Here is a 20,309-nt window from a genome sequence, read left to right as displayed (position 1 = left end):
GCAGCAACCCCCCTGGAATGTTCCCCTACCACATGGCAATTCCACTTCAGGTTTTCACTAGATATAGCCTCAAATCAACCGCCTACGCCACGGGCTGAAAACAGGTACCGAAGACTTTGTTTATCGATGTTCCGACCATATCACGTGCTGCCACCCCACCAAGGCAACACCTACAATTCACCCCTCAAACTCCATCTTCCCCCAACTCCAACTTTCTTGACCTCCGCCTTCGATTCCTGTAAGTCATACACAGAGTAACTCAGGCCTTGAACAGCTGGGTTATTTGAGATTCTGGGAGAGAGACCTGAGGAAATCCAGCTGACATCGCGTGCCAGTAACCCCGTCCCTTTTCATTCACTCTACATAAGCAATCATGTCGGTTAGTATAAATTCGCTCAATGTCCTGTCAAAAGTACACCAAAACTGACTTGTATATTGCGCAGCTCGCATCGGGGTAAGCCGTTATATTCTCCTGCGATACTTCAATACCCTCCGTTATTGACGCTCCCTATAGTGTCCAGATTCAGGATGACTGCATTACCTCCTTCCAAGAATTCAGCCGCAGCCACGGAAAGATCAAGTACATTATCTACAAGATCGCGGACAACAAGAAGGAGGTTGTTGTAGACTCCGTCGGCAAGGACCAGGACTACGAAGTCTTCCGCAACGAGCTCGCCGACGCCAAGGACGGCATGGGCCGCTCTGCTCCCCGCTACGCAGTCTACGATGTCGAGTACGAGCTGCCTGGTGAGGGCAAGAGGTGCGCATAAATCCTAGCCAACGTACGACACATCGCTAATCAAATCGCTGCACAGATCCAAGATCATCTTCATCTCCTGGGTTCCCAGCGACACCCCCACTCTCGTATGTGTCCCCTGATCCAACAAACCCGATTCCTGCACAGAATCAATGACTGACAACTCTCCAGTGGTCCATGATTTACGCCAGCACCCGTGAGGTCCTCAAGAACGCTCTCAACGTTGTTGCTTCCATCCACGCCGACGACAAGTCCGATATCGAGTGGAAGACAGTCTTGAAGGAGGCCAGCGGTGGCAAAGCATAGATGATGGCGCCGGCTGGATCCGGGTCGCGCGACGGATAGGGGTGCGCCCCCGACGACGCTGCGGAACGATCAATTCATTACCTCACTCCGTTCTCCCATTTTCTTCTTAGTTGCAATGCAAGACCGTTACGACTTGGCCTGTTTTTTTGTTCATCTCGAGGCCTTCAGATCATGCAGTTGGCGGATTCCTCAGCCCAATCTCAAAATCTCTTTTCTTGACTGGACATATATTCATTTGAATTGAACCATGCTTAATTTCGCATTCCGACAATTGGCATGGTATCCAGCATAGGTGGGATCGCTGCTTATGGTGAAGTGCACACAATGAACGTCTTGGAGAGAGAGACAGGATGCTGTTATTGTGTAGGAAGTTTAGATATCAAGTCTTCTTAGTGACCACTGGTGTGTAGGCGGAGAACTTTTCCGAAGCGAAAAGCCTGGTGAAAAGCGAGAAGGGAGCAATTGGGTTATCAGCCAGCAGTGTGACACTCAGTACTTCATAAGCCAAGAATAAGCCCAACATATATCAGCCTCGGAAATCTCAACATCATGCCATGCTGAGAATGATGATGCTCCTCACTGGCAGAATCGAGATGGCCGGGTTCGGCCAGCCAATCACCTGTCAGCCAAACCCAAACCGCGCTAGTCCCGACCGGATCCTCGCCTTTCCACCTCAAACCACAAGAAACGTCTTCAAGTCACCCATCCACCCCCTCCACTCTCTGCAAAGCCGTGCCCTGGCGTACCTCCTGGCTCTACCCGTCTCGGCCCTCCATTAAACTCTTCAATTGAACCGATTTCGACGTGGTGCTCCCACCTCCCGCCTGCCGCACAATGTTTCTTCGCACCGTCTCCCGCGCTGTTCCTCGCAGCACCGCGGCCATCCGTGTCGCCCCTGCCTCTGTGAATATCATCCAGACCCGCGCTGCCTCTGAGCATGCCATCGCCAACCCCACTCTCGCCAGCATCGAGAAGCGCTGGGAGGGTATGCCTCCTCAGGAGCAGGCCGAGCTTTGGATGCAGCTCCGCGACCGCATGAAGGTTGACTGGCACCAGATGACCCAGCAGGAGAAGAAGGCCGGTACGTACTGTCTACAGATGAGTGATTTTGGGCGAGACGAGCTGTTGCTTTGTCGACCCCGTCGCTTCCGAGGTTATACTCGGAATCCCCGAACCATGACTCCACGATCGATCTCCCCATTATCGTAATCAGATATAACTAACCCAATTCTTTGATATAGCTTACTACATTGCCTTCGGTGCCCACGGTCCCCGCGCCCAGAGCCCCAAGGGTGAGGGCTGGCGTATCTTCGGCAAGGTTGTGCAGCTGACCGCTGCCTCCGTTGCCATCTTCTACGCCGTCCACGCCTTCGCTGGCAAGCAGCCCGCTACCATGTCCAAGGAGTGGCAGGAGGCCTCCAACGAATATGCCCTGGTAATACATTTCCCCAATCCCCCCTTTCCGACCGTGGCGAGACATCGCCGACATCCCCTGGACACTATATCCGCCGTATCAAATGCTAACCTCCCCAACAGAAAGAGAAGATCAACCCCATCCACGGCATCAGCAAAGAGGGTTACGAAGGCAAGGGCTTCGTCCAGAGCCCCCCTGCTGAGAAGTCATAGATGTACCGGTCCGACCGGGAATGAATCGATATCTGAGCAGGACGGACGACGGCACCCATACGACATAGATGTCGATTTTCTCATACGCTACTCAAGCCCCTCAAGCTACCCTGGCCATGTTCACCATGTCTATCTACCGGAGGATGGGCCCTCGCCCGTGCGCACGGCTTTCGATTATTCCTTATTTCTGTCCCTTTTGGCAAGCATCCGAAAATGCGTGTATCCCGTACTGTGCTATAATCAATGTATCTCTTTTGTAGCCATAGAGAATGTGTTTTCATCTATTTTCTGTTTCCTGTTGTTGTTGTTGTGGCCCCTGTGCTGGAATCCGAATGGCGTGTCTACGGAGTGATTCGGAACAGACGTAAGTGCGGAGAATCCCTGTAGCAACAAGGTACATGGTCAAATTCCCGGCATTGGGGGAGGGTATTTAGAGTATATACAGTGTTGTTTCATAGATGATAAACGAGCTATATCAAGTGATTTAAGACTACGATCAACCATCAAGCTTATACCTTAACTGTATACTCCGTAGTCGTCAGACTATAAGGTTATGTGGTTGACCCAACACGTCAGAGATTTCCCGAGCTTGCAGCTTCCTGTGCTCGGACTAACGGGCCATTGACCCTTCTGATGCACTTCGTTCCAACGCATGTTCCTCTAGCTTTCAGGGACTTAATTTAGGATTCTTAAAGAACTGGGGAAACCATTAGTGCCTTAAGTAATGTCACAGACGGTGGCTCCCTGCTTCCGGATGCCAAGCCTCGGTGTGTGTGCGTGAATTCCAGGGCAACGGGATGAAGCTCCCTCAACCACGACGCTAGTGTACAAACTTGTAGACATATGGGAGTTAAAAAAACCAGGAAAAATCCAAATCATAACATTCCTATAGACAATAATCAGTCAAGAGCTTCCCTCGTGGCTCAATGTCCAATGTAGTTCTCGGTTCATCACGGGATCGTCGGCAAAACCGCCCCGGAAAGGCTAAGGGCGACCAGTCCCCGTCCACCAACCTCTTCGCTCCCTCTTCTTCCCTCTTTTCCCGTTCCAACCTCACCTCTCCCTTTCCATCACATCACGCTCTTCAACACCTCCATCATGTTCAAGAGGTATGTTACTCCACAGTAGATGACTTCAATTTCTCTTCTCAATACTAATTTTCTTTCTCTTCTAGCGGTCTTGCCCGATCCTTCGGGAGGGTTGCCCGTCCGGCTCCCATCGCCCGCGCCTTCCAGCCTCTCCGCTCCTCTGCCCTGCCGGCTCTCTCTGCCCGCTTCGCCAGCTCCGATGCTGCTCAGTCTGGCAAGGTTCACCAGGTCATTGGTGCCGTCGTTGACGGTACGTGTTGTCGACTCCTGACGGAACGGGGACCTCGCGAAAATCTTTTCCCTGGACCCAATCCATCACCAAAACCATCGCAATAAACCCCAAATCCATCAACGAATCTGTGTCTGACATGCTCTTCGCCATTTTATAGTGAAGTTCTCCGGCGAGAAGCTCCCTGCCATTTACAACGCCATTGAGACCACAAACAACGGCCAGAAGCTCGTCCTTGAGGTTGCTGTACGTAATCGGATCAGACCAACCTTGAATCAATCGCATTAAGCTAACATACACTCTACAGCAACATCTTGGTGAGAATGTCGTCCGTACTATTGCCATGGACGGTAAGCTTCACCTCTCCCCTTCACCCCTTTCCTGGCCACCGTGTCGTTCTCTTGCCCAAAGCGGTGGAGAGAGGACCCACAGAGTGCGCCTCTACGCCATAGCAAAGAGCTTGAACTGACTTTATTCCAAAGGTACCGAGGGTCTCTCCCGTGGTGTCGTTGCCACCGACACTGGTGCCCCCATCACCATCCCCGTCGGTCCCGCTACCCTCGGCCGTATCATCAACGTCACTGGTGACCCCATTGACGAGCGTGGTCCCGTCAAGGCCACCCGCTTCGCCCCCATTCACGCCGAGCCCCCTGCTTTCGTCGACCAGTCCACCTCTGCTGAGATTCTCGTCACCGGTATCAAGGTTGTCGATCTTCTCGCCCCCTACGCCCGTGGTGGTAAGATTGGTCTGTTCGGTGGTGCCGGTGTCGGTAAGACCGTGTTCATCCAGGAGCTGATTGTAAGATTCCCGACCGAAAGATGTCTTGATGTGGTAAACTAATTATCTGCCTATAGAACAACATTGCCAAGGCCCACGGTGGTTACTCCGTTTTCTGTGGTGTCGGTGAGCGTACCCGTGAGGGTAACGATCTGTACCACGAGATGCAGGAGACCGGTGTCATCCAGCTTGAGGGTGATTCCAAGGTCGCCCTGGTGTTCGGTCAGATGAACGAGCCCCCAGGTGCCCGTGCCCGTGTTGCCCTGACTGGTCTCACCATTGCCGAGTACTTCCGTGATGAGGAGGGTCAGGATGTGCTGCTCTTCATTGACAACATTTTCCGTTTCACCCAGGCCGGTTCCGAGGTGTCTGCCCTTTTGGGACGTATCCCCTCTGCCGTCGGTTACCAGCCCACCCTGGCTGTTGACATGGGTGTCATGCAGGAGCGTATTACCACCACCCAGAAGGGTTCTATTACCTCCGTCCAGGCCGTCTACGTGCCCGCTGACGATTTGACTGACCCTGCCCCTGCCACCACCTTCGCTCACTTGGACGCCACCACTGTCTTGTCCCGTGGTATCTCCGAGTTGGGTATCTACCCCGCTGTCGACCCTCTCGACTCCAAGTCCCGTATGCTCGACCCCCGTATCATCGGTGACGAGCACTACGACACCGCCACCCGTGTCCAGCAGATGCTCCAGGAGTACAAGTCTCTCCAGGATATCATTGCCATTCTCGGTATGGATGAGTTGTCCGAGGCTGACAAGCTCACCGTCGAGCGTGCCCGTAAGCTCCAGCGTTTCCTGTCCCAGCCCTTCGCTGTCGCCCAGGTCTTCACTGGTATCGAGGGTACCCTCGTTGACCTGAAGGACACCATCAACTCCTTCAAGGCCATCATTGCTGGTGAGGGTGACGACCTTCCCGAGAACGCCTTCTACATGGTTGGCGACTTCCAGTCCGCCCGCGCCAAGGGTGAGAAGATTCTGGCTGAGCTCGAGGGCAGCGCCTAGATGTAATTTTGTCTATTTGCTAGCTAGCGCGCCGTCTTACAACTTCCCCCTCAACATCTTCAAGCCTCTTTCTTCTCTTTTTCCTCTCTCTCTCTCTCCCTCCCTTGTCCCCTCAATTTTCTCTCCGGTCTCTTGGTTATTTGTTCATTTAATTTCCTTTGTCAGAACACAAACTCCTGTCCTGTTTGTCCGCGATGACACCAATTTCCCCCTTTGAGAGACGTGTATAGTACCGATCTAAAAGAGAGAAAACAACCCAACAGAAAGGGACTTGATGACTCATTCCATTTCCGTTGCTTTGTCGCATTTCTGCGTGGGTGTGGAGCGTTCTTCGCATGACTTTGTTTGTGTCCTTTCTAGACTCGTCCGAGCAAGGAAACCCGTTTCAATCCGGGCTATGAATCTGGACTAGACACCGGAGCAGAGTTTTTCTGTGAGATTGGGAGGGGTGTGCTGAGAATGAGAATCGAGCGTGAGAAATGATGTGTATGTTGAAGTCGAGCTCGGGTCGTTCGTGGTTCGTGGTCTGTGTCTATCTTAGCGAGTTGATGGGATTTCCTTAAGCCGGTCTGTGGATTGGATACCAAACACACAAACCCCCTGGGCCGGCGTGTTTCATTATTTTGTGTATTTAGAGTTCAAAACCATGATTCTCGATCTCTTTTCCTTTGTGATTGGTTTTCGTCCTTTGTAAAGTGTCTTGTAGTGTTGCATGTAGCCTGTAGCGTTGTTGTATCTTGTACTGATACCCGTTCTCTGCTATGTAGCATGGATGTGATGGACCCGTTCCTCTGAATGGCTTTTAGTCCGTCCATCTTGCTTGATCCTCTTTCGACTGCATTGCCAACGAACCCGGAGTTCTTTCTCATTACGGCAAACAGAGGAAGGATGTCCGTATCCGGTGTACCAACCCATTTGCATCTACGTTGAGTAGCTTCAGCTTAACTTATCCCCAATGCACGACAGTATGCATGGCCTCCGGATAGACTAGACGAAGTAGTTCGAGACAGATCTGATAGGGCCAAATGCAACAGAAGGAAGAAAAGTAAATATAGTGACGGAAGAAATGATGAAGCTGTAGCTAAAGCTAAAGCTTCATCTATAGCTAAGAAATGCAATCTAGTGCTAGAACAACGAGATATGATTCGACAATTTGACAATATGACAATATGCATCAAGATAGCAATGTTTGGACCTGAATAGTCCAAGTCAAAGCCATGTTCATTACAGAGTGCTTTCCAGAGCGAGGACCTGTATCGAGAGAAAACGTTAGTACTGATCACAAGCAGCGACAGGAAAAGGAAAAAGAAGAGAAGAGCAAAACATACCAGAGCAGTCCTCGTAGGAATATAAACCTGCACGAAATTGGCCCTGCCATTCCAAGACATATCGGTAGTAAAGAAACGCGTCTCCTTAACATTACGCCCCAGCCCACCAAAGGCCACATCATCCGAGTCCAGCACAATGCGATAAGTACCAGCAACATCCACGCCAACGCGATAATCGGTAAAGCTCTGCGTGGGATTGAAATTGAAGATCCAGAGCAAGCCCGCCCGCTCAAAGACCAGGACCTTATCGGCCTCGTTCTTGAGACTGATGTAGGCCTGCGGCGACGCCAGCCAGCCGTATTTCTGCTCGGTGAGCTGCATGCCGCGGTCGAACTCGTTGAGGAACTTGTAGCGCAGCAGGTTGTCTTCGGTGAGATTGAGCTGGCGGCGCGCGTACCAGAACGAGTTGTTGTTTCCTTCGCGTGGGAAATCGAGCCATTCGGGGTGGCCGAATTCGTTGCCTTCGAAGTTGAGGTAGCCTTCGCCGCCGAGGGCGTGGGTTATTAGGCGGATCATCTTGTGGAGGGCCATGCCGCGTTCGATTACCGGGGTGAATTCTGTTAGGGTGGACATGTGTGTGTACATTTCTTTGTCGCAGAGCCACATCATTAGGGATTTGTCGCCGACGAGTCTGGTGCGATTGTGTTAGTGGGTTTGGTTGGGTGATGGGAGGGTGCTGGGTGACTTACGCTTGATCATGGCTCTCGGCGTAAGCGATGGTTTTCTCGCCGTGGCGGCGGTTGGTCAGGGTGAAAGAGAGGTTGCCAATGTCCCATTCGTCGTCTGTGGACTCCTTTAGGAGCTTGATGTACATGTCTGGGATGGCCATGGCGAGGCGGTAGTCGAATCCGACGCCGCCGAGCTTGTGGGGGAGACACAGGGCTGGCATGCCGGAGACATCCTCGGCCACTGTGATGCAATCGGGGTAGAGTTCGTGTAGCATCTCGTTGGCGAGAGTCAGGTATGTGACGCCCTCTTCATCGACGGCTGGGCCAAAGTACTCATGGTAGCCACCAGAGAAGCCTCTGTTTCGAAGTTAGTGAGATGTGAAGTCAAATATGATAGCAGTGGTTTAGACGTACGTTCCAATGCCGTGGTGCGTGTAGAGCATGCTGGTCACACCATCGAAACGGTATCCATCGAACCCGTACTCCTCCATCCAGAAGCGAAGGTTACTCAACAGGAAACGCAGGACCTCGTGGTTGCCGTAGTTGAACAGACGGCTGTCCCATAGCTCGTGGCGGCCCTTGGCTCCGCCATGGAAGTATAGGTGATCCGTGCCATCAAACTCGTTGATTCCGTCGATGACGTTCTTGGACGCATGACTGTGAACAACATCAAGAAGAACAATCAGTCCCATGCTGTGAGCAGTATCAACGAGCTCCTTAAGATCCTCTGGGCTTCCGTAGCGACTGCTCGCCGCGAAGAAGTTGTTGACCTGGTAGCCGAAACTGGCGTAGTAGGCATGCTCCATAATGGCCATCAGCTGGATGGCATTGTATCCCAGGTACTTAATGCGGGGAAGCATGTTCTTGGTGAACTCCTTGTAGGTCGCGACTCTGGTCTCTGGGGACGAGATACCGACGTGTGCTTCATAGATTCGCAAGCTTTCAGGCTTCTTGGGCCGTGAGTGTTGGAACTTGTATTGCTCGTTTGCGGGGGGTTCCAGAAAACCGCGTCATATGCAGGTGATACATTTAGGTCTTGGACAACACGCTTGATCCAAGCGGGGAGTCGGTAGATGCGCTCTCCGCTGGGGAGGACCATAGTGATCTGCCAAATATCAGCGGCCATAATATTTCAGAATACGGGGCACGCAGGACGAACCTTAATCTTGCTATCATGGGGAATCGCGTGCGTACCGTCTTTCGGCGGTACTGTTACGTTCCAGATACCGAAGCTGTTCCTGGTCATGGGATTGGCATTGGTGTCCCAGTTGTCTGCTAGTCTTAGTAAAGCACCTCAGATAGCTTCATCCCAAAACCTACTGAAATCTCCGACCAGAGAGGCTTCTTTGGCATTGGGTGCCCATTCCTTGTATGTGATCTCGCCATTAGGTTGCGCATGCAGGCCGAATGTTTCGTAGCCCTAGATCTAGATTAGTAGGGCATAGAGCTACGATCGCGAATCAATTCACCTTGCTGAACTTATCCAGACCACCCTCAGTCTCATTGATAGTTTTGGCCCATGTCTCGACCACCTGGAATCTGTGCTTCAGGACATCGCGATGGGGTTCCAACCAAGGATCAAGCTGGATGACACCTAGAAAAGTATTAACATGAAACCGCCGATCGAAAACCAAGCTAGCTTACCTGTTCCATCCATGGCGTAGTTAGAGCTTTCAATTGTAGAAGACATGAGTGAAACTGGAGAGGTGGAGAGAAGACGGGGGAGTCGAGATCAAGGAAATCCTGCGGGGGTCTCAACATGTGACATCAACCCCTCAACGCTTTGTCCTCTCAACTTTTCGAGTTTTTTTTTTTGCTCTTCTTTTGTCGGACTTGAGTTGCCTTGCATCCTCCTTGGATTGTAACTGTACAGTGCTAGCTAGGTAGCTTGGGTTCTGCATTGAGCTCCGGTGGGGATGTGGAGAGCTACCGGGAACGGATCCGCTCTGTTTCCAGCCATGAGGGCTTTGAGCTCAATACTGGGGATTGTGCTGTATCTTGGATTTTTCAAAAGTTATTGAATAAAAAGCTACCAAGGACTAGAGATAGAGGATTGTTCTTACTATGAGATCCATACTGATCAACCTGAAGGTGTTGGGTGGTGCCTGTCATGACCTAGACTTAGCTACCAGAATGTGGATATAGGCTAGCTTCAGAATAGTGATTGCATAAGATAGGGGACATTCATGAGTACCTTATACGATGGATTTGGAACTCTACTAGACACAGCTTGCCACTAGACGTTCCTTTAGGTTCACTTTCAGGTACTGACCATGCAGGTACCCTCCATTCCGAATGCGGACAAACATAAGTTTACCGGCTCAACCGTAATTAATCTGGTGTAAAATCGGGACGAGTAAATTAGGCTATACAGTCTTTTTACCTCACTTGATCCTACTTGTCTTTAACCTCAATTTCAAAATTTGCCGAGTTCCCTGAGGCCAAACGTATAGAACCCCCAGACTTGTCCATCTATGAACCCGATCTAGCTTTAGCACAATTCGAGATGATTCTGGACTATACTGAGAAGAGAATTGAACATGTTGGTACAATTGGACCCACAAATACTGAAGTCTTTGTATAATGCTATACTTGACAGGTATCATGGCTCTGATACCATATTGATTGAAATCGTACTTAGTCACGTACTGTATATCTCGACAAACTTTGGCCGCTCCCAGGAGACTCGACAAAGAAGCTCATAATTCCTTTGTGCTCCTGGACAATATTCTTTGTCTCGCTTTCTCTGATAATCCCTTGACCTCTTTTTAGTCATTGTAGCGTGGAAATGTCTTTGTCTGATAAGTTATACCAGTCTATAATAATGCGAATATAAGAATCTAAAATTAAGCCAGAATAATTAGCATTCTCGACTCATTATCAAAAGCTAAACTACAGATCTAGTCATCCACCTGACTCTCTATCACCATTCACGACCTGACCTCTAGCAATCAACCAATCCAACCAACGACTAAACACATCAATTCCAAGTCGCAGAAAACCCTAGACCCAATTTATCTCTCCACGACTCCAGATTTCCCCCGCCGCATTATTCGAAATGGCCTACAGCCTTCGCAATGAGAGCTACGAGACTGTCTTTGACCGAACAAGCATGGTAATCAAGGACATAATGACCATATTAATTAACCGCGCTGGTTCTGATGGGGCCATCACCGACCGGCAAATGACGACCAACATCATGCTAATCACTATGAATGAACTCTTCCCTCTTCTTGAGCACATGAAGTGCCTTGCACATCTGATTGGGACAGTCAACCCATATGGCAGAATTTCCCGCACATTCGGTGTCGATTACCTATTAGGTGAGTTTCTTGATGAAGTCGATGAAGTTATAGAGACCTTGAGGAACGTTCGCATCTGGCTCATCAGCGGTGAGATCACTCCTGTTGGTATAATGGTGGGCTTGGAGGGCATTCTTGGCTCCCTTCCTTTTTGAAATTTTTAGACCGATGCTAATTTTTTTGTTTAAAATGTGATAAGTTTAGATAATTTTGTATAATTCTTATAGCTAACAATGGACTGGAAATTGTAGATGGTAGATACTTGCAAGAGCTTGATGCAACTGTACGTGTATATCACCTAGTCCTAGCCACATTGGACAAGGAATCGACATGAATGTACTCTTCCCTATAATCGAGCATATAAAGTGCCATTGAGATAGACATGATGCCCATAGAATTCGGCCTTGGAGACCACCTGGGCAGCCTCGGCAGCCTCGTATACATCACATAAGGCGAACTAAACCCTTTGCAGGCAGTCAATGGGGGCCAAAACAAGCCCCACACGGCTCAGCCTCAATTCCTGGACCTCAACGGACTCAACTGAGAGATTCTGGGTAAAATCCAACCTGCTGGACAGCGACAATGTCAGCAGTGAGCTTATCCCTGTCTCACCAAATCACTGCTATCCGGCTATTGGCCGAATCCCTCAATGAGGCAACTCGCACCACCACTGCATTACCGAACCAAGCCCACAATGAGCTTACTTTACTCCTGACCGTTCTGAATGCAACCGAGACATATTCTTCATTGTTTGAAGCCGACTGTCCCCATTCGCCTGTCCTAGCCAAACGATTGCAGAGCTGTCATGGTGTTTTGGTGGACTTGCAGAAGCTTCAACTTCGTCCCGATGTTTTCGGTGCGCAAAGTCAGATCAATGAGATTCGGGGGAGCCTTTCGTCTCTCATATTTGCAATGAGCGATATCAACACGAATATGATGATGTTTGTTACTCCTACGTGTGTCTAGGTATCCGTATTAACCATGTCATAGAACATCTCAAAAAAGTATCAATGAAGCTCTGAAGAGTATTGATCTGGATTCATCGGCTGCATCTGACATATTGAATGACGATATTGCAAAAGCTGAGGCTGACCAGGCATGGGCGCAATTACAACATTGGTTGGACATTGCTGGTGTCAGCCCTAAATTGTCGACTCAGAATCGTGAATACATCATCTCGGCACTCCGGGAGATGATCAAAAGCGAGAGAAGAACTTCCATCGATACAGCAGCAGCTTCAGAAGATATCTCAACACCTAGCCATGAGACACTGCCTTCCAGTCACAGGACAAGCTTGAGTGATACCATTGACTCACCGAAAACCGAACTCAATGGACCTCGAAATATTCCTCTTCTACCAAGAGACACCAAACCACCCCGAAGGAAACCAGTGTATTCACATGGCTCTCCAATAACACCAGTCGTGGAAGAAAACCTCCCAATCCCCGTGCTCTTTCAAATCCAAGACTCCGCCGGTATCAGAGGCCAACCTCCACCACGCGAAGACCTCCCGATACCAACCTGGACAGAATCAGCAACAAAAAGCATGGTTTCATCCACAGAGCACACCAGCCAAACCAACACCTCTACACCCTCAATCTCCACCATCCCCGAAACAAACCCAACAACCCTCGACCCAACCCTCCCGACCCTAAAAGTAATCCAAAACAAAAAGACCAACCGGATGAGCCGCCTCATATTCCAAATGACAAACTCCAAAGAAAAACTCATAACCCCAATCCAAAAAGGCGACCTCCAAACCGTAACAGCCCTCCTAACAAAAGGCGCCAACACAAACGCCACAAACAGCTCAGGCCACACCCCCCTAATGGCAGCGGCCTCCTACGGCCACGAGCAAATAGTCCGCGTCCTACTCGAGTTCGGCGCAAACCCAGAAACTCAATCCACAACTGGCGAGACAGCGCTGGGTGCCGCCGCCGCCCGCGGCTTCGAACAAATCACACGCATCCTCATCGCCAGCGGCGCAAACCCCAACACCGGACAAGGAAACGGCAAGACGGCATTATCCCAAGCCGCGGCGTTTGGCCAGGACCGCATTGTGGCACTTCTCCTGGACTGCGGGGCTGAGATCAATGCGCTGAATGTTTTGGGCCGGACTGCGTTGGCGCTTGCGGCGGCAAATGGGAATATCAGAGTCGCGCGGGTTTTGCTGGATCGGGGGGCGGATGTTGGGGGTATGGGGGGTACTTGGCAGTCGCCTTTGCTTGAGGCTGTGAGGCGGGATTATGTTGAGATAGTGGTGCTTTTGATGGCGCGGGGGGCGAATCCGGGTGTTGTTGGTGTGTTTCAGAGTCATGAGACTGCGTTGGCTTGTGCTGTGAGATTGAATCGGGTTCGGATCTTGGGGGTTTTTAGGAGGTATGGGTATGAAGGTTGTCCTGTTCAGTATTTTTGATGCTGGGGCTGTATGTAAGTGGAATATTGGACAGGCTTTGCTTCTTTCAGGACTTTATTTCTTTGTCCTTTTTCTTTGCTTTTGTTGATGAGAGACTAACAGGGTAAGCTTTGCCCTAAAGGCCAAACAGTGAACTTGATGAACACTTTTGACTAGCTTGGCTTTTATCTAGAGCGAAATCTGACATTTATAGTCTGTCGAGCTTTCATATTTTCTACGCCATATATACCTATACTTCTAGCTAGCACCTTGTAACATGTTGTCTAGCTCTAGCAAACATACAAGAACTCAGTCACGGCTATGCCTACGAACACTAACCTCGTATAATAAGATGAGTGACCCCTTAATGACGAATGCAAAAGAATGGGGGCCAAACAAGCCGCAGCTTTGACCGTAAAGACTGACAGGTCTACCGCATGAACTAAAAGACTCAGCCTTCCAGGTTTGCCCTAGAAAGAGAGTGGATGGCCTGCGGAGCCTCACTGCAACGCTGATTGGGTTGGCGCCCGGGATCAACGCTTGTCTTGGGCGTAAGATTCCTAAACCGCCCCAAAGCCAAGATGCCATACGCAATGTATGATACGGGCTGTTCCAAGGTTTTGGCGATGACTGAGCCACGGCAAATATTAGGAAGTTCGTCTTGTGCATCCCATGTTTGACGTACTTAATTGACGTGTTTCAAAGGACTTGTGCATCAGAGAGAGCGGATTGCAAGTTCAGCTGCATCAGCTGCATCAGCTGTGTTATTTCACTGACACTGTGTAGAGCAAGATCGTAAGGGTTGAATCCATCCTTGATCTTGAATTTACTTTCCAAGTCATCTGACATCGATCTCGATTTCTTGGCTGCTGCCTCCCCGCAAAAAATGCGCGGGCAGTGCAGGTAGCAGCTCCACCTCCAACCCTGTATCGCAGCTCGTTCTCGTAGTCTCGAAGCTGGCTCTATTTTAGACTTAAAGCTCCAGCCCCCGCTTGTCTCAGAAATCGATTTTCGTGTCCCATCTTACACTCCCCTTGCATCACCTATCAAACTCAAGTCCAAGTCCAACAACCATCCCTTCACAATGACTGAACCCCGACACCAAAGTACGTTCAATTCAATCCTCTCCATCCAGCTACACCCCGTAACTAACCCAATCCCCAGCACCAGCACCCATGTATAGCGAAGATCCCGAGCCAGTCTACCCAACACCTCTCGCCCACCCAACCCCAATCCACGCAATGCATACCGGAGGCCCAGTGAGCCCAACCTCCGAAGCAAACACATACCAAAGCCAGAGCCAGGCAATGCCAGACCCTCTATACAACCCCGCTCCGTTGAACGGCCACCAAGAAAAACAATACCCACACCAGCCGGACGCGATCAGCCAAGCGCCAGAATATGGCATTATATCCGGTTCTCACGAAAAGGCTTACGAGGGTCAGCCCTTGCACCAGCAGGGCCCGTCTCAGCCAAATCAATATTACACGCCCTACGGCCATCCCAGTGGATATGCGACAGCGGTGCCGTTGCATAGCGTTCAGTCGGCGCCTTGTCCGGTTGATTGTCCGGTGTGTGGGGAACGCGAGATGACGCGTATCAAACCGATTTCTGGTGGGACTACACAGTAAGTGTCTCAAGAGTTTGCGATCTTGATTATTCAAATGAGATAGTGGCTAATGTTTTGATAGTGGCTGGGCGGCTGTTCTTTGCTTTTGTTGCTGCCTTGGTTGTATCCCTTACTTGATGTCTTCGCTGAAGGATGTTGAGCATTCCTGCGGCAAGTGCGATGCTAAGCTGGCGGTTTGGCATAACAGTGGACGAGTCCAGGTTTTGCAGAATGGTAAGAGAAAGTGAATGATTGTTTCTTTTCTTTCTTTTGTTGCCAGTCGTGATTTTTTGTCTTTGAATTTTCTCGGAATGATACCACTATGTTTGACGTCATTGATCTTGATACGACCCCTTGTGCTCATTTCTTCGCATCTCTCTATTTGAATGATATATTGAAAACAGAGATTCTATGAATGTCTCTTCGAAATAAGCAATACATGTCAAATGAGATGTAGAAAGAGTACGCCTGACTCCGCCAAGCCAATCTCGTATGTGATGAGGTCACTTGACCCAAGTTTTATCTCGACTCGACTATCAGACTGGACTACATTACTTTCATCTCGCTCTTCAATATGATGCTTTTCATAATTGCCGCGACGGCCATATTGACTGGCTCCTCGGTAATCTATTTCTACTTCTGCCATCAACGCTTGACATCCACTGTACACCATAAGATCCATTGCGGAACACTTTCCGCCTCAACCAACCCAACAAGGATAGAAACGGTCCCAGATGCAGTGTTCACCGAGAAGTACTTCACACGGGCAGATACTGCATCTAAACCTATTCCAAGAGCGTGCCTCCCCGGGAATGTGTCTACAGAGCAGCTGTTCAACAGACTATTGCGTCGCAACATGCAGGCATTCTCCAGGTTCCCACAGGCCCTCATGTTGAGGATGGGCGCTAAAACCACAGAAGAAAAAGACAGCTTCAGCACGTCGCACATCACGTCTCTGGATTTCAAAAAAGGTGATCTTGTCTGCGGAATCTATCGAGTCAACCTTCGCAAAGCGAATAAAGTTGAGTTTGATATGCAGATGAAAACAGTGGACTTTGCCAATGGTCGACTGGCAATCAGTTTCAGCGAGGAGGAAGATATGATTGTGTTCATGAGCGAAACAATCATGTGGAGGAGAGCTGACGAGTGTCAAATTATGCCGTTGGAACGGCCAGCTATACAATGGATGCATGAGACTGCGACGATGTGGTTGCTTGACTCTGGAGTGCGGTATCTGACCGATTTGGAAGCTTAGTGTTTCAAGTTGAGGCTTTCTTTGTTTGTATAGCTTGATCTTTCATTGGAGTTCAGACAATAGGATTATGGGAGGATCTTGACTCAAATACAATAAACTAGGTATCAGACTTGAAGTATAATGAAATCCATGAAAGAATTCTTCACTATGTCATTGAAACTAGTGGACTTGGCCCTTTATCAGCGTTTGGTATCAATGAAACCTAACAAATAATAAACAAAAGGAAGCTTGAAATAATGCCCTTGATCTGGTCATCGCCTGTGTGCAGTTTTTCTTTGTTCTGAGCTTCCCTCAACTTCTTTGTAACCATATGCCGCGAGGAGTCTGCGATGGCGTGCATATTGTATAAAACCAGACATGTCCTCCCAATTTCAGCCTACACCATCTTTATCTTCTACCCCCAAGTACATCCCTCACAATGTGCTACCACACCTATCACCACTACTGCATTTGCGGCCATATCTGTAACTGGACTGTCGATAGCTGCCAGGAATTCACCAATAAAATGCTCCTCGCAACTTCAACCCAAAGCTGTTCCTGTCCAGAGATTCAGATAGCTCACGATTTGGCAGATCCCACACAGTCCTACATGTGCGTGCAGTGCGAATACGAATGGACCAGAAACATATCCCCCGACAACCAGCAGGCTGGAACATACGAGGCTATTTCTGGTATCGAGGGCCTAGACGTTGCTGGACCTCTGGTTACAATTGAAGCTCGGCTGGTGAGCAAGATCCCATTGGATATTTTCGAAAATGCACCATCGGGTGATCTTAACACGGCTTTCAGCGCTGACAATGAGGATCAGAGCGATGCATTTTTAGAACCTTTCTACGACCTCGTTGATACCTTTCAATCCAGCCGGGTGCGCAGGACTGACACTCTTTCTAGTCGCGAATCTGGCTGCTCGACATCACCACTGTTGCATGAGAGCCGCGCAGAGACATATTCCAGCTCTTTGGACTTGCCGCCTGATCTTGTCGATTCTTTCGTCTCATCTTTGTCTACTTCTGACTACTTTACTTCCAGCTATGATAGCTCCGACTATGACATTTCAAGTGAGGGCAGTACTGACGAATCACCGGATAATGTTGAAGAGGAACAGACCTGGCGATATGCCCTGATGGAGGCTGGTATCATCAAGCCTCCTACTACCACTGACAGCCGCATCCGCAGTCTGGATGATCCAACAGACGATATACATGCCGAGCGACCCAACACCCCGGAAACCGATTATGAAAGTGACTGCAGTTTTGCTGATGCCCTTTCATATATCGCCTCAGAGGAGGATGATGATTATACCGAGACAGCGTTTGAAGAAGAGTATAATCCCACCTACGAGTGGATTGCTAACCTGGAGCGCACCTCAGCACGCATTGAAGCAACAGTCACGAAAAGAATCGAAGAAGACTACGAAAGGTACCGCCGACAAGCCATAATCTCAAGTCTTCTCGACAAGGCATCATTCTTCAAAGACCAGATTGACAAGCGCGACCAAAACACCGAACTAGGCATCGAAGAAGATTCCCATCTCTGGGATACGGAGTCCATGCTCGAAGCCCCAGTCACCAGCAGCAGCCCTCCAGCACTCAGGCCCAGGCCCATCTGTCTCTCCAATAACAAGGAGAATACAAGCCCAATTGCCAGAAGTCCCTGCATGCATGTATTCGATGGCATATTCTCCGCAAACTCCGACCAAGAAGCCGAGGAACAGGGTCTATTTGCTTTCGCTCCAGTCGCCAACATGCCCGGTGAGTACGAAGGCTTCATGGAAGGCCACTCGGCAGCAGATGCACAGGAACAGGGTCTCCAATTCCCGCAACATGCTCGTGGCTGCTGCGACAAAGTTCCTGCCCCATGGCATCTGTACTACGGCGCTGTATACGCCGCCTCCAAGGACGCAGTGAAGAAAAGGGGCATTGAGGAAGTCCAACCTGCGCTCGATCAGCTTGGAAAGTACTACGGTGTTATGAAGGCAGATTCCAAAAAACATGCTATCGAAATGGGTATGATGGATCCGCAGCATGCACGCGGATGTTGCATCGAGGCCTTCTTCTCCATCCCACCGCGTACAAGACATGTCTACTGCGGTGCTATGGATGCGGTTAGCAAGGTGGACGCTGAGAATATGGGGATGCAGCAAGCGCAACGGATGCCTGATAGACTTGATGAGTACTATGGGTTTGTTGAGGCGTTCTCTTTGGAGGAAGCGGTGGATATGGGGCTTAGGGATGGCCAGCATGCGAAGGGATGCTGTGCACTTGGTTGGTCTGCTGCTCCGGAGAGGAGTCAGTATCTGTACTATGGGTACATGTTTGGGCCTTCGGAGGAGGCGGTTGTGCAGAATGGATTAAGGGATCCGCTTCGCATTCCTGGCTCCAGGGATAAGTATTCTGGGGTTGTTTCTGCTTTATCGGCTGAGGATGCGCGCCAAATGGGTATGTTTGAGCCGTTGCGGGTTATGTGGGATTCGGACGTTGTTTTGGCGTCGGATTTTGAGGAGTGATGTTCTCTCTTGTAGTCCTTGTTTCTCATTTGTTTTGTTGGATATCCTGATAGGAATAGAATGACAGATATGTTCTTATATGTTCGGGTTTGTAGGGTAATCATAAGTGGCAGAAGGCTCTCTTTGGTGAATTCATTCTATAGCTTTGTAAGATTATTGCGATGAAGCAAAGACCAGAGCTCATGATGTGTTGGGGAAAACATGCTTGCTACATGGCTTTCTATTTCAGTCAGTTCTTTTGTTAAATACTCCAGCTCTATCAACAAAACACACAACATCATCATCCTTTAATGCAGCTGAGCTCCTCATCTCCTACCTCATTCTCCTACCTCACCTCACTCTTCACATATCACACTCAATTCAAAATGGCATCCCATCCCCTGTTCAAGATACAAGAAGTTCCAAGCAAAGGCAAAGGAGCAGTCGCCCTGGAAGACATAAAAGCCGGCACATTAATCATATCAGAATCCATCTTCTGCGAAATTCCTCTCGTCAGACCAGAAGCCTCAAAAGAACAAAGAGATTCTGCCTTCCAAGCCCAGCTAGAAGTGTTAGACCTCCATCAACAACAAGACTTTTTCAGCCTCGAAAACCGGTACCCCGAGTACAATCCAATCGAAGGCATCATGAGAACCAACGGAATTGCATTAGGACCCAAATCACCCCACGCCGCGATATTCCTCCTCTGTTCCCGTTTCAACCACAGCTGTTCCACAAACGCCGTCTACTACTGGAACGCCAATATGTCCCGCGAAACAATTCACGCCGTGAAGGAAATACAGGAAGGCGAAGAGATCACCGTCAGCTACCTCTCAACGGAAGACTGGATCATGTCGCGGGAGGAGCGTCGTCGGATGATATCCATGCAGCACCGGTTCTCCTGCTACTGTGTTGCTTGTATCGCATCCCCCGAGGCGGTAGCAGCGAGCGATAGAAGAAGACGCCGCATAATGGAGATGCAAGAGTCGATATCGGAGGGCAACTTGCTGGTTCACAATCCGAGACGTGGACTGAAGTTCTGTCGTGATGTTTTGATGTTGTTGCAGCTGGAAGGGGAGTTCGGTGCTATGGCTTGTGTTGTCTACTTTGATGCGTTCCAGTTCTGTGTTGCTAATTGTGACTTTGCCCGTGCGAGCTGTTTTGCGGCTTTGTACATGCGCAAGAAGATCTTTTTTGCTGGTGGGGAAGTGGATGATTATGAGGGTGTTCGTGCGTTCATTGAGAATCCTGAGAGACATGACTTGGCTGGGTATTGTTCGTTTGCTTGGAAGACCGTTTTGCGGGATCGTCGATCGCTGGACAGTGAAGGGTTTGAGCAGTGGCTTTGGCAGCGGGTTCTCGAGGGTTGATGTGCATTACCGTACGTACTGACACTGGGAGATGATTGGGGGGTTTGAATATGGTTTTCTTTCCATCTGCGCTCTCAGATAAATTAATCAACGCTTTAATAGC

The 20,309-nt window shown here is 49.7% G+C and overlaps 10 protein-coding genes across 10 annotated transcripts; 9 read left to right on the top strand and 1 right to left on the bottom strand.

The window, feature by feature from the left end:
• Positions 1 to 373: 373 nt before the first annotated feature.
• Positions 374 to 1,063, top strand: N7511_006444 (actin-binding ADF family protein; the record flags this gene model as incomplete). Its single annotated transcript, XM_057128821.1, has 5 exons — positions 374 to 379; positions 444 to 454; positions 515 to 760; positions 816 to 864; positions 929 to 1,063. 5 exons carry the CDS (start codon positions 374 to 376, stop codon positions 1,061 to 1,063), a joined length of 447 nt encoding a protein of 148 aa, XP_056983377.1.
• An 834-nt stretch (positions 1,064 to 1,897) lies between these two features.
• On the top strand, positions 1,898 to 2,689 carry N7511_006443 (cytochrome c oxidase subunit IV family protein; the record flags this gene model as incomplete). Its single annotated transcript, XM_057128820.1, has 3 exons — positions 1,898 to 2,144; positions 2,305 to 2,498; positions 2,600 to 2,689. The coding sequence occupies 3 exons, from the start codon at positions 1,898 to 1,900 to the stop codon at positions 2,687 to 2,689; spliced, it is 531 nt and encodes a 176-aa protein (XP_056983376.1).
• A 1,098-nt stretch (positions 2,690 to 3,787) lies between these two features.
• Positions 3,788 to 5,794, top strand: N7511_006442 (F1F0 ATP synthase subunit beta; the record flags this gene model as incomplete). Its single annotated transcript, XM_057128819.1, has 6 exons — positions 3,788 to 3,798; positions 3,864 to 4,027; positions 4,167 to 4,252; positions 4,314 to 4,356; positions 4,489 to 4,805; positions 4,862 to 5,794. 6 exons carry the CDS (start codon positions 3,788 to 3,790, stop codon positions 5,792 to 5,794), a joined length of 1,554 nt encoding a protein of 517 aa, XP_056983375.1.
• Positions 5,795 to 7,018: 1,224 nt separating this feature from the next.
• N7511_006441 (1,4-alpha-glucan branching enzyme GLC3) lies at positions 7,019 to 9,480 on the bottom strand (the record flags this gene model as incomplete). The annotated part of the gene is made up of 9 exons (XM_057128818.1): positions 7,019 to 7,045; positions 7,123 to 7,753; positions 7,812 to 8,147; positions 8,205 to 8,770; positions 8,797 to 8,895; positions 8,950 to 9,062; positions 9,111 to 9,210; positions 9,260 to 9,384; positions 9,435 to 9,480. 9 exons carry the CDS (start codon positions 9,478 to 9,480, stop codon positions 7,019 to 7,021), a joined length of 2,043 nt encoding a protein of 680 aa, XP_056983374.1.
• Positions 9,481 to 10,848: 1,368 nt separating this feature from the next.
• N7511_006440 (uncharacterized protein) lies at positions 10,849 to 11,247 on the top strand (the record flags this gene model as incomplete). The annotated part of the gene is made up of 2 exons (XM_057128817.1): positions 10,849 to 11,113; positions 11,147 to 11,247. 2 exons carry the CDS (start codon positions 10,849 to 10,851, stop codon positions 11,245 to 11,247), a joined length of 366 nt encoding a protein of 121 aa, XP_056983373.1.
• Positions 11,248 to 11,674: 427 nt separating this feature from the next.
• Positions 11,675 to 13,508, top strand: N7511_006439 (ankyrin repeat domain-containing protein; the record flags this gene model as incomplete). The annotated part of the gene is made up of 2 exons (XM_057128816.1): positions 11,675 to 12,048; positions 12,083 to 13,508. The coding sequence occupies 2 exons, from the start codon at positions 11,675 to 11,677 to the stop codon at positions 13,506 to 13,508; spliced, it is 1,800 nt and encodes a 599-aa protein (XP_056983372.1).
• Positions 13,509 to 14,571: 1,063 nt separating this feature from the next.
• Positions 14,572 to 15,344, top strand: N7511_006438 (LITAF-like zinc ribbon domain-containing protein; the record flags this gene model as incomplete). Its single annotated transcript, XM_057128815.1, has 3 exons — positions 14,572 to 14,593; positions 14,652 to 15,114; positions 15,179 to 15,344. The coding sequence occupies 3 exons, from the start codon at positions 14,572 to 14,574 to the stop codon at positions 15,342 to 15,344; spliced, it is 651 nt and encodes a 216-aa protein (XP_056983371.1).
• A 608-nt stretch (positions 15,345 to 15,952) lies between these two features.
• On the top strand, positions 15,953 to 16,351 carry N7511_006437 (uncharacterized protein; the record flags this gene model as incomplete). The annotated part of the gene is made up of 1 exon (XM_057128814.1): positions 15,953 to 16,351. One exon carries the CDS (start codon positions 15,953 to 15,955, stop codon positions 16,349 to 16,351), a length of 399 nt encoding a protein of 132 aa, XP_056983370.1.
• A 418-nt stretch (positions 16,352 to 16,769) lies between these two features.
• On the top strand, positions 16,770 to 18,857 carry N7511_006436 (uncharacterized protein; the record flags this gene model as incomplete). The annotated part of the gene is made up of 1 exon (XM_057128813.1): positions 16,770 to 18,857. One exon carries the CDS (start codon positions 16,770 to 16,772, stop codon positions 18,855 to 18,857), a length of 2,088 nt encoding a protein of 695 aa, XP_056983369.1.
• A 365-nt stretch (positions 18,858 to 19,222) lies between these two features.
• On the top strand, positions 19,223 to 20,206 carry N7511_006435 (SET domain-containing protein; the record flags this gene model as incomplete). The annotated part of the gene is made up of 1 exon (XM_057128812.1): positions 19,223 to 20,206. The coding sequence occupies one exon, from the start codon at positions 19,223 to 19,225 to the stop codon at positions 20,204 to 20,206; it is 984 nt and encodes a 327-aa protein (XP_056983368.1).
• Between the last annotated feature and the right edge of the window lie 103 nt (positions 20,207 to 20,309).

The sequence above is a fragment of the Penicillium nucicola genome (genome assembly GCF_028828085.1).
Source record: "Penicillium nucicola strain IBT 29836 chromosome Unknown utg000006l, whole genome shotgun sequence".
Taxonomy (NCBI): domain Eukaryota; kingdom Fungi; phylum Ascomycota; class Eurotiomycetes; order Eurotiales; family Aspergillaceae; genus Penicillium; species Penicillium nucicola.
This window is presented reverse-complemented; position numbering and strand designations above follow the sequence as displayed.